This window comes from Erithacus rubecula (assembly GCF_903797595.1).
Source record: "Erithacus rubecula genome assembly, contig: SUPER_Z_unloc_6, whole genome shotgun sequence".
Lineage (NCBI taxonomy): Eukaryota > Metazoa > Chordata > Aves > Passeriformes > Muscicapidae > Erithacus > Erithacus rubecula.
Genome location: NW_027635650.1, coordinates 928755 through 943444, shown reverse-complemented (window position 1 = coordinate 943444; position 14690 = coordinate 928755). Strand labels below are relative to the sequence as shown.

Below are 14690 nucleotides of genomic sequence, written 5' to 3'. Positions count from 1 at the left end.
CTGCTGTGGATACTGGTGAAAGCCAGGGAAAAAGCAGCCTTGGATTTTCTCAACCTGCTCAAAGAAAACATAAGAGAAAGAACTAATAATAGAGATTATGCACCTGCAGGGTCAGTGAGAGGCATGATGTTTTGGTGAAGGCAAGGGGCATCACCTCCTTGAACCAATGGAATCACTTCTGTCCTTCGTTCCATGATCATATCTATAAAAGTGTAGTTTGATTCTTTAATAAAGGGCTTTTGCTTCTCTTTTGCATAAAGGAAGTATTGTTGCTACATCCTTTTCTCTGCTCTCCTAGCCACAGTAGCAACAGACTGCACGAGGAGAAAATGCACCAGCTTCTCTGTTAATCACTGGACAAAGAGCTGGAAATGCCAAATTTTATTTCTGATGTTCATTTCAGCTGTGTTTTTAAACTAAATGAAATACCCTCTTTAGTCATCACCTGTTGCATACAAAAGCAATCTGTTTGACAGGCACAGCACAAGAATATTATGCAGTTATATTCTGGCTGCAGGAAGATTGTTTTATGTACACACACTAAGATATGAATGTCAAATATGACTGCTGACTCCCAGCAGAGTTGGTGCATTGCTGACGCACCGTGATGAGATCAGTGCTTGTGGCACTCTGCACACAGACAAGATTCCCTTCACATTCACAGGCACTTACCACTGCAGGAGGATGCCTGAAACAGACCAACATTTTAAGCCTGGCATTTTAGGCCCAAGTAAGAGGGCTCCGAGTTCATACCACCAGTGTAGGACTCACAGAGCAACACTCCATATAATATCTGCCTTTTCCCTGCTAGAAATGCTGGCTGCTTTTAGACACCCCAGTCCTGCACCATGGTCAGAGAACCTTCATAGTACAGTCATGACCATACCACACCATCTAGGAGCTCTCATCTCAAATAAAGTCCATGGCTGCCTTCCCAACTGCCTTCTCCAGCTGGAGCTCCCTCCCAGCTCAGCCCATGGCCCAACAGTGACAAGTTATCCCTATCCTACAAATCATCTGCAGAAGGGCTAGCTGAATGCCTCAAGATAAGGAAAGCCAAAATAAGACAGTCTTTGAGAGGTCTGCAATCCAGACACAACAGATGCAAGTTGCCATATCTTACAGACCAGGCTACAATCCCCATTGAAATTCTTTCCTCCTTTTCCAACCATACAACACAACCCTTAAACAGATCATGTTGAAATGACCATAAAATTAATGGAAATAGGCTCATCCTCGATATCTAGCCTTCAGGAATACCTCAGAGGTCTCCAGCCTCTCTCTGAGCAAGAACTCTGAAATTTCACCTCTTTTATTCTTCCTTGTCATGCCGTACGTTGCAAAAGTGGTCAGATTGGCCCATATTTCATTTTGGAGCATTAGTCACAAGCAAATGTAACACTGCATTCACTACCTAGTTCTACCTTTCATTGCTGTTATTTCTCCCTCCCAGGAGAAGAAAAAAAAAAAAAATCCAGGAAGAAAATTACAGGTTTTGAGCTTTCCTCTGTCTGCTTACTGAGACATGAAATGGAACTGGATACTAGATCCAGTGGCCCTTGATTTATTTAACTTTGTGCTGCTGGCCTTTTATACTAGCATATCATTAATTTACCTGTATGGTCCACTTACAGAAAGAATAGGTTTTTCAAATTCAAGGCTTCTTACAAGGTTTTATTTTGGCATTAGTACATTTATCTATATATAAAAGTGTATATATATACATATAAAAAAAAATGTATGCACGTGTACCTTAATCTATGTAGTGTGCATACATGCAATAGAAAAACAAAAATTGTATGTACAGATTGCCCCAAAGGCTTCATAATTTCTATTTTCTCATTTCTGTAGGGTTCGGGAGTCACTTTTGAATGCGTGCATTTAACATGTGTACTCTACAGGCCTGCTGTTGTCTCAACACCTCTCCCAGCATTTTGGTAACAGAGAAAAGGCAAAGTTATTGCTACCAAAAAGTACTGTTGAACACGTAAAAACACACTCTTCCAGGCACCAGGCAAACCTTAAAAAAAAGAAAAGCTATTCATAATACAGTAAAGACAGGGGGGAGGGCTAGCAGAGTTTTAAATTGGCTTGAGCTCACTTCCACCGTGTGAGCAGATTTAAGCTTAACACAAGCCCAGAGGATGCAAAGACAAAGTCAGGAATAATAATTCACTTCATGTCAAAGCCCAGCGAAGAGATTTCTTTTGACAGCTTCTGCTCTGTGGTCCCAGTGAATTTACTGACTTCCTGCATAGGCACATGAGCCTGACCTTTCCCATTCACCCACAAATTGGCTACATATAAAATGGCCATTAATTCCAGCTGGCACATGGAGCTTTGGCTGAGGCACTTCCTTCCTGTCTGAAACTGGGAAAAAATGTTGGGGGAATGTGTGGAGGGATGGGGCAGAAAGAAGCAGCAATCCATAAATTTCCAGTGCAGGGCTCCCTGGTCTGCATTTCTTAATTGAGCATCTGCAGTCACATCAACAATCGAGCAAAAATCATTAGATCTGATTCAGAGCAAGAAGCAGCACGTTCTTCCCAGAAGCACAAACCACACATAAGCAGCAGTCCACTCTTGATCTGATGAGAATTCAAGAAATAAAGCAGTCCAAAAGCTGTTAGAAAGCACTGGAAATGCTTTACTTTTTACAGTCTCTTAAGATTAAGCTGGCTAGTTATTTTAACGTCAGCCAAGTGTGAAGATGGGCAGCACAAACATCTTCCACTTAAAAGGGTTGTTAGACACTTGCCTTTTCAGATACACTCTGCAGGGCTTCAGCAGAGTCAGAACATCTGTAGGACACTAACCTAGAACTGCCTTTGGAAAGGAAACCCACTGGCCACAAGCTTGCAGGGTTTTAGCCAAACATCAGCAAAGCCTTAGGATCCTCAAGACCAGCCAGTATGCTTACACTTAATGCTGGATTTGTAGGGACAACTGGACACTAATTCCAGGTAGGACTTAACACTGAAAACACAGCCACCTGTCCTTAGACAAAAGCAGAAGCAAAAGTAGAACATGGTGAGTTTAATAATAAGAATTTTCACTTATTCTCAATTGTTTGAAAGCTAGGAATTGAAATTGGTTTGTGGAGTGCAGAACAGGTAACATTTCAAGCAGTCAACTCTAAAGGCTCAGGATCAATAGGATGCACAAAGTCAGCAGGGTCTGGCTCTGCGGTTGCTGCTTTCTTTGGTTGTGGTGGGTTTTGTTTCCTTTGCTCGTTTGGTGGGGTTTCCTGTTTGTTTGTTGTGTTTTGGGTTGGTTTGTTTTATTGGTTTTTTTTGTTAGAAGCACATCTCAGGACCCTGATTTCAATTACAGTGCAGTTTTACAACACTAGCATAAGAATCTTGCAAACACTGTCCAAAGCCAACATAAAAACAGAGATGACTTTGTGGAGGGAAATTCTCATCTGCCCAGGAAACTGCATTGTAACACTAAGTACTGCCTATGCCACAGATTTTAGTTTGGGTAATAGGAAAAAACCTTATGCAAACCTGTCCATTCACTCCAAATAGCCAAGTAGTAAACCATTCAGTATAATCTGATCATTAGTTTAAAACTTACATTCTCAGACCCAAAAGACAGAATTAATTTGAAATTCTATACAGTGCCATTCTCTCTTCTAGGTGTTATTTATACAAGCACAGACACTATAGAAGCTGAAATCTTTTTGTATAACTATTAAAACACTAGGTACACTAGAAGTGTACTGATAGACTCAAACTTACTGTGACATTCTTAACCTCAATAGCCATCATCAGTACCAGAGCTGTTGGAGAACCAGTTCAATCCAAGAACAGCTGGAGCTCAAACCCACCCTAAAATTGGATGATCAGAAACTAGGTGTGAGGCTTAAAAGCTTTTAAGATGAATGAAACAGCTTCCAGAAGTGATTTGTGAAAACAGGTAGTTAGAGACAAGCTTTTCCAGCTGTCAAAACAGACTTGAGAGGACATGCAGGTAGCCAGCATTCAGCAGGAAATAAGGAGAATGGCAAAAGGAATTCAAAGAATAAAGACTTCAACTAAAAGTACAGAATAAAATGACAACATTATTTAACAATAGGCAGGAAAGAAATAAAGGACTGAAGAAAGAGGATAAATTTTGTGGCTGCAAATGTACTGAGCACAAAATACACTCAGGAACATTTAAGTTTCTATAAATAGTTTTCAAATTATTCCAGTGGTGTTTATTTATGTCATGCAGGATTCCAACAACTCTTTCATAAACACAGTCTCTTACTAAGTTTCACACGATCTTTATAAATGGTAGGGAAGAGGCAAAAAAATATAAGTTAGATGGCAGAACAAGCTCAGAGTGCTTTTGAGTTAGTGTACCTGAAAGCAAAGGATCAACACTGCTTCTCAATTCAACATGTGGCAAAGGCATCATCTCTAAAATCTGAATCTAGGGTGGTACAATAGATACAGAACTATGCTGCTCACTTGTAAAAGTTTTGTACAATGAAGTTATTCTAAAAAATTAAGGATAACTCAAAATCAGTTTAGCACTTATGAGTTAATTTCAGTCAAATATAAAATCCAAAAGAGATGGTGTAGTTGTAAAAAAAAAATAATCAAAAGGCACATCCCTTTATTGCTGTGAAGATTAATTAGAAATATAATCTAACAAAACTACCATAAACACTTAAAGCTGTCACATTAGAGCATCATTGGAGAAAGAAAAAAAGTACTCCAAACAGATTGTATTCAAAATTTATTTTTAAATAAAGGAAAAAACAAGACAATTATTTTAAATAAACATGGTGTATTCTACACAGCTGTAGATCAACATAACTTTACATTAGCTGTTTGTAACTTTTAAAAGTTCTGTTGCAGCATTGTCTACAATATTTGACACTGTTGGTTTCCATTTCATCATCAACCAAGCAACACCCAAATGAAACTGTTTGCTTAAGTGAAGCTTTATTTTTCATAGCCAAAGACGGCTCTACTAATACCAAAGCACCTGTAAAACAATTATCCCCACCTAGATTTTTAAACGGAAGTCTGTTCAGCCTTTTTTCTTTTTTTTGGTTCTGTTCCATTGCCTGCATAGAAATCAGCATAAAGCTAAATAGCAAGCTAAGCTTCACTTTAGCAGTGCAATGAATGGCATCAAACTTCATGAAACAAATGAAGATACAAACTTTGTCAGTAAAATTCAACTATGTCAAAAACAATATTAAAAAAAAAGAATGTTTTTGTGGGTCACAACTAGACTAGGCTTCAATGTAAAACTTTCCTCAGGAAAAGTACTTCTTCCTGATTCACATTAAAAAAATGAAGCATCACAAGCCTTTGTCCACAGAGAAATGCCCATTTAAAAAGTTCCGTGTTACCATAAGGCAAAAGAGATATTAAAGTAGATGAAGCATCTTGGCCCAGAGCATGTCTTACAACAGATACTTATACAGTACACTTGTGTAGCCTATGATGGGTAAGGGATTGGCTCAGTAAGGTAGAAAATCCATTTCTATAAATACACATCATTATTGCTAATATGCTACACATCATCATCCAACTTTTAAAGCTGCTTTTGTCGACATGACTTTGTAATTAGAGTTCATGTTCATGGTGACAATATGTTATTCCATATCAAGAAAAGTAAAGCAGCATAAATACAATTATGACAACAAAAGGCTTATGCAACAGTCTTCTCTAGCTTTGCTCTGTTTTTTTTTTTTTTTTTTTTTTAAATGGTTCAAAGAAAACAAGTCCAGTTCACCACAAATTAGGTAATTTCACAATGAGGTTGAAAACCAAGTTACAGGGAATAGAAAGAGGAAAACCATGGCATGCATTATAATCTAGTCCTTTTAGTCATACCACTGGAATACAGAAGTCCAATTTAAAGGCTAGACTAATAGGCGAACAGCCAAGAGTAAACTTAGTTTGATATCTAAATTAAGACTACAGTTTTAATCAGTAACAGCAAACTCACCCGGCCCTTTAATATATTCACAATATCTACTGCAATTGAATACTTAATTATTACTAGTATAGGTATGTATGCTCACTTTGCAAAGATATTAAATACCTGCATCATGAAATTACATTCTTAAGACATTGCGTAAGAAAATAGCTCATGTGTGAAATGTTTCTGAAATGTATTTCTGCTCCCTTCTAGTCCCTACTATGTCCCACACACACACCCAACACCCCCACCCCCCCAACATGAAAGCATTCACTCACAGGAAAAAACAAACACCCCTTAAAAAAGGATGGAAGTACTGAGGGGATCACCTTGGCTAGTTAACAGCACAGTGCTTAACGAGGTTCAAGACAGAACCAGATCAGACTTGGCCAAAAGATGCCCATAATACATGCCCTACTAGTAAATCCTTCCAACTCAAACTCAGTCCACTTTTGGTTACTGCAGTGATTAAAATATTCCTTATATACATATAAACACAAGACTACAGGTTTACTTTAGTTCATTTTTGCAAAGCGGTTTAGTCTTTCTATTCACATTGTTCTGCAGCAACTAGAAGAGGTAGGAATAAAACATTTCAGAGCTTCTTTCCCAAAGTCCCATCACTAGCTCAATTTAGAGGGATAAAACAAAAATCAGCTGTACCTCTGTGATTTTACTAGATACAGCCTTATGCAACCCAGCTGGAAAATAAAGGACCCTAGATTCGCTAGGCTAGCACACCAAGGAGTAAGAAGCTGTTCATATCCCAAAGGATATTTTTTTTAAAAAGTCTACTGCAGAGCATTTAAATAGAAAGCATATATCAGGACCAATTCTCCGATTTTTATTTGTACATAGAAGGAAGGTACCATTTGGCCAAGACTACAGATGTATTTTCACAGATGCAAGTGCCATGCAAAAGTAAATTGAAGAACAGATACCAAACATACAAGTAATAAAACTACTGAAGGTAGATTTTCTTGGAAGTATATAAACAACTTATAATACTTTTCTTTTCCCCTTCTTTTTTTGACATTCACAGTTACAAACATGTGGCTATACATCAATAATTTCTTCTGCAGTGCCTCCACAACGTAATCTGTAGCGCCCTGTCCTCCAGCTAATAGTGGGGTCCCACAAAGCAGATAGGAAAATATAAATTGTCATGGATTCTCTGATGAGCCAAGCTACTGCATAATCAAGTTTTGAAAAACACAGAGCACCACCCTAGAAAGAACAAAAACCAAGGCATTTAGTCATACTGATAAACCAAGAGATATTTTAAAGTAACTTAAAACCTTTTAAAAAAATTTTATAAAGCTTACTATGCAGATTTACATAGCAGCAGCATCCTTCATTAAAACCCAAGAATATTTTCTTGTTTAAGATACAATTACCCATATTAAATATTTTCTACAGCATTAGAAAAACAAATGCTGTTCTCATTTGTGACCCCCTTCTATATTGACAGTTTTGCAAAGCCTTGGAAGTAGTTTACAGTTGCTCTCCTTGCCCCTTACAATCAAAGTGAAAAGTGTATGTATGAGTACACATACACCTCAACAAATATAAGATGAAACATGACAACTAAAATAATAAACCGCTCCCCAAATAAAATTCCACAAAGCTTCTTTTCTTGTACTGTTAAAACAGCTTAAAATTTCCATATATGCCCATGTAGAGCAGATTTGAAAAATGAGTATTAATTAAGGAGACACAAACTTCCAGAGCCTCATCAGAGGCAAATGCAGAATTTTGTAGAACACAAAATTGCAACCAAATACAAAATTACAACCACTTCTTCCTTTTCATGATACTATAACTGAAGCTAGACAACTGAGAAATAAAAGGATTGGACCTGTTATTTCTTGCATATCAAAAGAATTATTTTATGGTTGCAATTAAGCTTAGCTTTTTACTGAAGCCAACAGCAGTAATAATTTTAGTAACATACCTGAACACCTTTTAGCTGAATGTAGTCAAATATAAACCATGCCAAGCAGTGACACATGAAAAATACCATTATATCCCATCTAAACACATGATGAGCTGCCCAGCCAATAACTAGACTGGCAACAAAGCACTCTGAGATTGGCTCACAAATTATTGTGGCAGGCAACATATTAATTCGTAGTTTGGCCCACCTAGAAAAGACAAACAAATCAAGTTTTGAACTTTGCATTATTCATTACCTCCTCCTCTCCCACCTCGCCAAATGAGCCATCATGGCATTTTCTAAAATGCCAATCACATTAATTAACACCTCCAAGTAAAATCCTGCAAAAAAACTCTCTTTCAAAGATGCTGTGGATAGCATTTTTAAGGTACTAAGGGCAGGGGCATTAGAATTTTTTTTTTTTTTTAAACTTGTAACAGTCATTCTTTTGCGAAAAGTCAGTGCCTCTCCCCCAGCACTAACAAAGAAGAATGCATCAAGCTCTGTACTGAACTTTAGCACACTGGGCATTAGATCAAATCACCTTGGAAAACATTCCCTCTCATTATCAGGTTGTCCCCATCAGAAGAAGGGGGCAGGGATGGGTGGGAGAGGAAGTAAAGATCAAACTCTTACCTGATCATTCTGGACTGAAACTGAGAAATAGAATATGAACCAGAGTTTTGCATTGCAACTTGGGTGGCCATTGCAAATTTCCAGCCCCTGAAAAAGGAATTTGTTATTATAAAAAGGTGCAAATGAGAGAGGTAAAAAGCAGCTAGAAAACAAACACACAAGAATTTCATTAGTTTCTTTGGCATATGTACCTTATTATTACAATGGGACTAGGCAAAAAAAAAAAAAAAATTTTTCAAGACTCTTCTGTGGAATTAATCAAATACTTAAACCAAATTCAGAAACTTTTCTCTAAAGCAATTGAAAATGACATGGCTTAATTATTTCTAAGAGACATACTGATAAGACAAAGCACATGGCATTAACATATTTGTTATATATACATAAAGCTGACATAAACATCTATACTTACAGTATGTGCCACATGTCCAAAGAAATAAAAAAACCAAAAAAACCCAAAAAACCAAAACCAAAAACACAAAACAAAAAACCAATCAAACAACAACAACAACAACAAAAAAAAAAAAACCAAAGATTTAAACAACATTTAAAGCAATAAGCTTACTTCAGAGTCATCTTACCGGTCAGCTATAGCTTTGGCCATAAAGTAATCTTCAGCAATATACTGTGCAAAAGCTATCAGTCCTCCAGCTTGGTCCAAGACATCCTTCCTCATCAAGCATGACATTCCTGTTACACACTTAAAGCCAGTTAAGTTGGCTGAAATATACGATCTTGGATGTGAAGTTCCAAAATAGACCTGTCAAAAGAAAAACAGGCATTTAAAACTCCCTATGTAAGTACTATATTGACCTCTGAAAACCATAGGGAAGGTAAAAAACACTAGATGTGGTCAATTAGGATGGTGTATTTGGAAAAACCTTTAGTACCATTCTAAAAAACCGAGTATATCACCAAGTCTGAGAAATTATAGGTAACACTGACTGTGTTTTTGCAAATCTGTAACCAGGTTTTAAACCTACATATTGAACTACTGCATTTCGTTTCATATTTCATTTCTAATTTACTGGAGTTTTCTAAGGGAATGTATGTATTAAAAATCCATTAAGTAACAGACCAATCAGTACGATTAATATATTATGTGGTGATAACTGACAGACATGTTCTCTACTTCCTCTTGTGCAAATTAACTGTATTCCTGCATACATGTTCTTATAAACTTCTATATCATTCTATGGAAGCATGGAAAATTTGTTTACTTAGCACACTTGCAAAAAAAATAGTGAAGAAAAGACACAGATTGTGAGCAAACCTTTTTTACAAGATTCTGCAATTTAAGACTAGGAATGACCTGCAAAACAGATGGAATGAGTGCTAGTGCCTCTCACTTATTATTGTAGACTGCCTTCACACTGGTTAAATAACTCATTCAAGAACACATATGCTCATCTTGCAGTATACTGGATCAGCAGGCAAAAAACTCTTCCAGGAGCAGAGAAGTAGGAGTTATAATTCTTGCTCTAACAATTAGCAGTAGTAGGAAACTTGTGCTATAGATCTCTGCTTTTCTCTTGTAAGAGAAAACTCAGACTTGCATAATAAAAAAATTAAAAAAAAAAAGGAAAAAAAAAATCAGCACGAAAGCATCTCTCATTTAGAGCAATGATGGAGTACAGAATTTCACCACACTTTCATCTCTCACATTTCTCTTTCATCCCCATCAGTTAGCCTTGAGGCCAAAATGCCTCATACCAATGCCAGTTCCAAATAAAAATTGATTAAATTACATGTCTTGAGACACAAAGAACAAACAAGCTAACTCAACCTCTTCAACCTCCTGTCAAAGACCACTTACTGAGAAAGAGGAGAGAATGAGAATATGTAATTCATTATGTAATTGCTCATGAGAATGAGTAATATGAAGATGGTGGATAGGAATCAACTTTTCACTTTCTCTTTCACTACAGTTATTATGAGACATGAAAGAGCACTACAGGATAAGAGCCAGAGTAAAACAGATATAGATCCTATAACAAACAGATCTATGCAACTTCTAGGTAGAGAAAATTATAGGTGTTAAAATGTATATGGACTCAAAAAAAAGAAGGGAACAAAAGCTCATTTGAGAACTCTGTTCTTACTATTATATAAAGGATTAGTAAATACACAAGTCTGCTTCCTGCTCAGGTGGTCTCTCAGCTGAAAATTACAGAACACTGAGGCAGTATTACAGGAAAATAGGATATGAAGTGTGCTTCCGTTCTACTTTCCTCAAAGGCTCTGCTTGTAAATCCTGCTGGAAATAAGATACTGCATGAGCTGTTCTTAGCTTTGACTTGCCATGGCCATTTTTATGTGCCTTTTCAGATATCAAAATATAATTAATTAGTTCTTTCTGACTAGAAAGCATTGGTCAGTTAAATTCTTCAGTTTTTAAATAATTTTAAACATAAAATGCAAAATGTGTATCCTGTAATCTTCATTGTTCATTTTGTAAACTTAAATATTGAATCAATAGGCAGAGCACCACAGAAAATTTTTGGAGCATTTAGAAGTTGCCCTAGTTACCCCTGAGTTTGAAGTGTGACTGCACCTAAAAATAAACATTTCCTCACTCACAAAGTACAAGTGGCACAATACAGCTTTCACTCAGTGAGGTTTTGCACGCAAAAAAGAATGAAACAAACCACCCCCAGAACACTGCACTCACCTGTTCAAGGGTAGCAGCAAAACCCTGTCTGTCTGCCACATAGGGAAGCCCATGGACTAAGCCCACTTTTTCAGTCATTTGATTGGCCATATCTGTCAGTGTGTCTGGTGTTACTAAGTGACAAATGAAAAAATGACACTTGATGGAGCAATTTATCATTAGCAGATCTACTGCAGCAAGACACTGATTCTCATTTCATTACCAGTATCAAGAGTACATAGTACACATCACAGCATATCTTACAAGAACAGTTTCGGGAAAAGAATGTTAGTGACTAACCATTATTATGATCAATAACAAATAAAATTGAAACAGTCTGAGTAGTATTTTTTTAAAGGTATTTTTTCCTTTAATTAGAGATTAATCTTTTATTCCATGAAAGCTTTTTTTCAGACCTTAAAATTAATTTCTGCTTATATTCTCAGTCACAATAGCTCCAAAATCTGCTTGCTTACAGTGAATAAGCATAGTTTAACAGTTAATACATACACACCCTACCTCTGATTCCACTATCACAAATCCATATGAGATCATATTTGGCAACTTCATAGCCAGGCATTAAGTTATTAATCTTGGGGTTGATGCCAACCTTCTTGCCACCTAAAAAATACAAACATCATACAAAATTAATGTATGGGGAGCTTTTGGAAGACAGATTCATTATACAAAATACTTAAATATATGAACTGAAGAAAAATAAATGTTTACCCACCAATTCTTAAAGTCCACTTTTATACAAAGTATTTACATTTTAAGTATACCTTCAACTCTATATTTTATAATTGGAAAAATAAAAAGAAAAAATATTCAAGTACTTCCTTAAAATGGCAGGATAGCAAGATTAGTATAATTAAAGGAGCAGTGGAACTATAAAAGTTATTACTACATTCTATTAAGGTAAACCTTATTCACGTCTTATTGTTTAAGATAATTATTATGAAGATTATATTCTACAGTAATTTCAGCAGAAAAATAAAAAAGGAGCAAAATAAAGTGAGACACTCCTTTACATCCAGTTAATAGATATGGTCAAATTTGTTTTGTATCAGAGGAAAAAAAAAAAAAAATCTACATTTTACTACCTTGTTCTAATACCCCCTTCCTCCACTAATTCAAATATAAAGTGAAGAAAGAGCCGTACAGCCTAAGCTGTCCTGAAAAAGGACTGTTGCAGAACCTCAAGCTCAAATACAGTTACAACTCTAAGTCACTTCCTGCACCCTGCACATTTAGCTCAGTGCAAATACAGGATTTAAACTCTTGTTTTAAAATTAGGAGCAAAAATTGCAGGGGGTTACCCAAATTGTTCTTCCTAAAGTTTTCTTAGACTGATGTCACGGACTGCTACTACAAACTTACTTTTTACTGTAAACTGGTGACTAAACTAGAGAACCAACATGGGCTGAACAAGACAACTATTTATTTCTTTAAGTCCATATACATATGGAGTCTTCAACTCCATATAGAGCATTCTATATGGAGTTGAAGACCTATCTTTTTACAAGTCAGAGCCCCACCTCCAAGTTGCACTGCTTACCTATAAACAGTCTAGCATCAACATTTGGGTATTTGCCAAGGAGCTTTTTGCACACATCAATAGCTGGATCATCATGATCTTGTACACAGAGTAGTACTTCATACTAGTAAAAACAAAAATGTATACACTCACATATATATTTACATACACAGCTAATATCCATATGGTCTACGAAATAAAGCTTAATAGTGTAGTAAGATTAAAAAAAAAAAAGAGTGCTGTTATAGGATAAAAAACAAAGGGGTTGTTTTACAGCTAAATGAGTCTAGTTTTCTAAAGCACAGCCAAGTACTTCTGAAAAAGGAACTAAGGCTGTATCTCAATGAACCCTTTCAATGATGAACATTATTTCTGCTGTTCTGAAGGGTTTCTATTAGTCATGAAATAAGATGCTCTGGTGTACAAGGTAAAAATCTTTGTTTCCACTTCCATTTTTGTTCACATACAAATCTTAAATCCAGTATTATATTCAATGAAATGACAGCACCTGAAATACTGAAGAATGAGGTTATGATATGCTATGACTGCATATCTCTGAATTACATCTTCCATTTCATTACTTTATAAATACATATGCAGAACAGAGCTGGAAGACAACCCACAATGACCACTATATGTCCATATGTACACTTAACTGTACAACAAAGCTTAGGAATATGCATATGTAACATATCTGTATTTTCTTATTAATAAAGGCTGAAAAAACAACAAGTGGTAAGGGAAAACTGCTGCTACATGCTTACACAAGCTAGTGATAGTGGATGAAGAAATAATAATCACTCAATATTGAGGCAGTTTTGGTAAAGGTATTTCTGCTTTTGGAATAACAGCAAATTTATTACATACTTCTTACATCATGTATTTTTTTAACCCTGTCAAAATTAGACCTATTAAAGCTCCAGTACAAAGATTACAATACAGAAAATACAAATTTCTGATCAAGATATCCAGAAGTCATTTTTACAGTCCAAGACTGAAAAATTCAATCATAACAAGAAAATTTTCTAGGACCACATTTGCAGTAACTGCTATAAAAAATAATCCAAACTAGCAATCACAACAGCTCTTATTCTCCCTTGTACTATTTTGTCACCTCACTAAACTTAAGTAATCTAGTGAAAATAATCTGAGTTTTGAAAGCTCCCTATTGGCTCTATGATGAAAATTTCTGATGTTGATGTTCAGTAAAGGGTATTACGTACAACAGAAGTTATCAAGTTAAATACATATATACATTTCCAATCAAAAAATAGTACTGTCATACACAAAAGCCTGAACTACTCTAACTCCATTCACAATACTGAGGAAATTTAAAATCCTTTAAATTTGAGTTAAGATTTCTTCTAGCACTAGAAACTAACAGGAAAATATCTCTACCTTTCAGAATGCAAACTCAAATCACTTTGGCTAAGGAGCACACACTGTTTGATTTCTACCATCTCACAGCATTGAAAATGGATTTTAAAAGAGTTGTCTCATTAAGCAGACAGGTCCTTTCATCACAACAGAATCTTGACAGCATGAACACCATAGAAATAACTGAAAAAATTAGTTTTTTACTGTACATTAAATTAAATTTGTAAAATAAAACTGGCTTTCCAAGTCATGATACAATCAATCTTCAATCCATAGCAATGACATTTCTATACCCATATTCTCCAAGAAATTCAACTAGAAATAAACCAGATATTTCAGATGCCAATATTTGAAAAGAGAAAAATTCAAAATAAATGGCCTTTGTATGCAGCAGCAAAGTCAAAAAATAGAAAATGTATGATAAAAGCAGAACAAATACCAAGATGCTTATCTACACAAACATTACCATCATATTCATTTGAATTTAACATTAAAAACTTTTGCAAAATTACAATATGCAGAGTAGGTGAGAATTCTTTACTAATAAAAATATGTGTAAACCCTTCCATTTTGAGACAGGGTAACTGGATTCCATTGAAGAGAAAAATATTTCACACATGGAG

The 14690-nt window shown here is 35.8% G+C and overlaps 1 protein-coding gene across 2 annotated transcripts in view; it reads right to left on the bottom strand.

Moving 5' to 3' along the window:
- Positions 1-4718: 4718 nt before the first annotated feature.
- UGCG (UDP-glucose ceramide glucosyltransferase) overlaps positions 4719-14690 on the bottom strand; it is a 35438-nt gene continuing 25466 nt past the window's right edge. For both annotated transcript variants that reach the window (XM_079331615.1, XM_079331616.1), the window contains 7 exons: positions 12712-12814; positions 11673-11774; positions 11175-11287; positions 9085-9263; positions 8504-8590; positions 7886-8075; positions 4719-7158 (listed from right to left, as the gene is read on the bottom strand). In XM_079331615.1, coding sequence (XP_079187741.1) covers positions 6988-7158; positions 7886-8075; positions 8504-8590; positions 9085-9263; positions 11175-11287; positions 11673-11774; positions 12712-12814 — 945 coding nt within the window. In that variant the 3' untranslated portion in view covers positions 4719-6987. The remainder of the gene's footprint in view (positions 7159-7885; positions 8076-8503; positions 8591-9084; positions 9264-11174; positions 11288-11672; positions 11775-12711; positions 12815-14690) is intronic.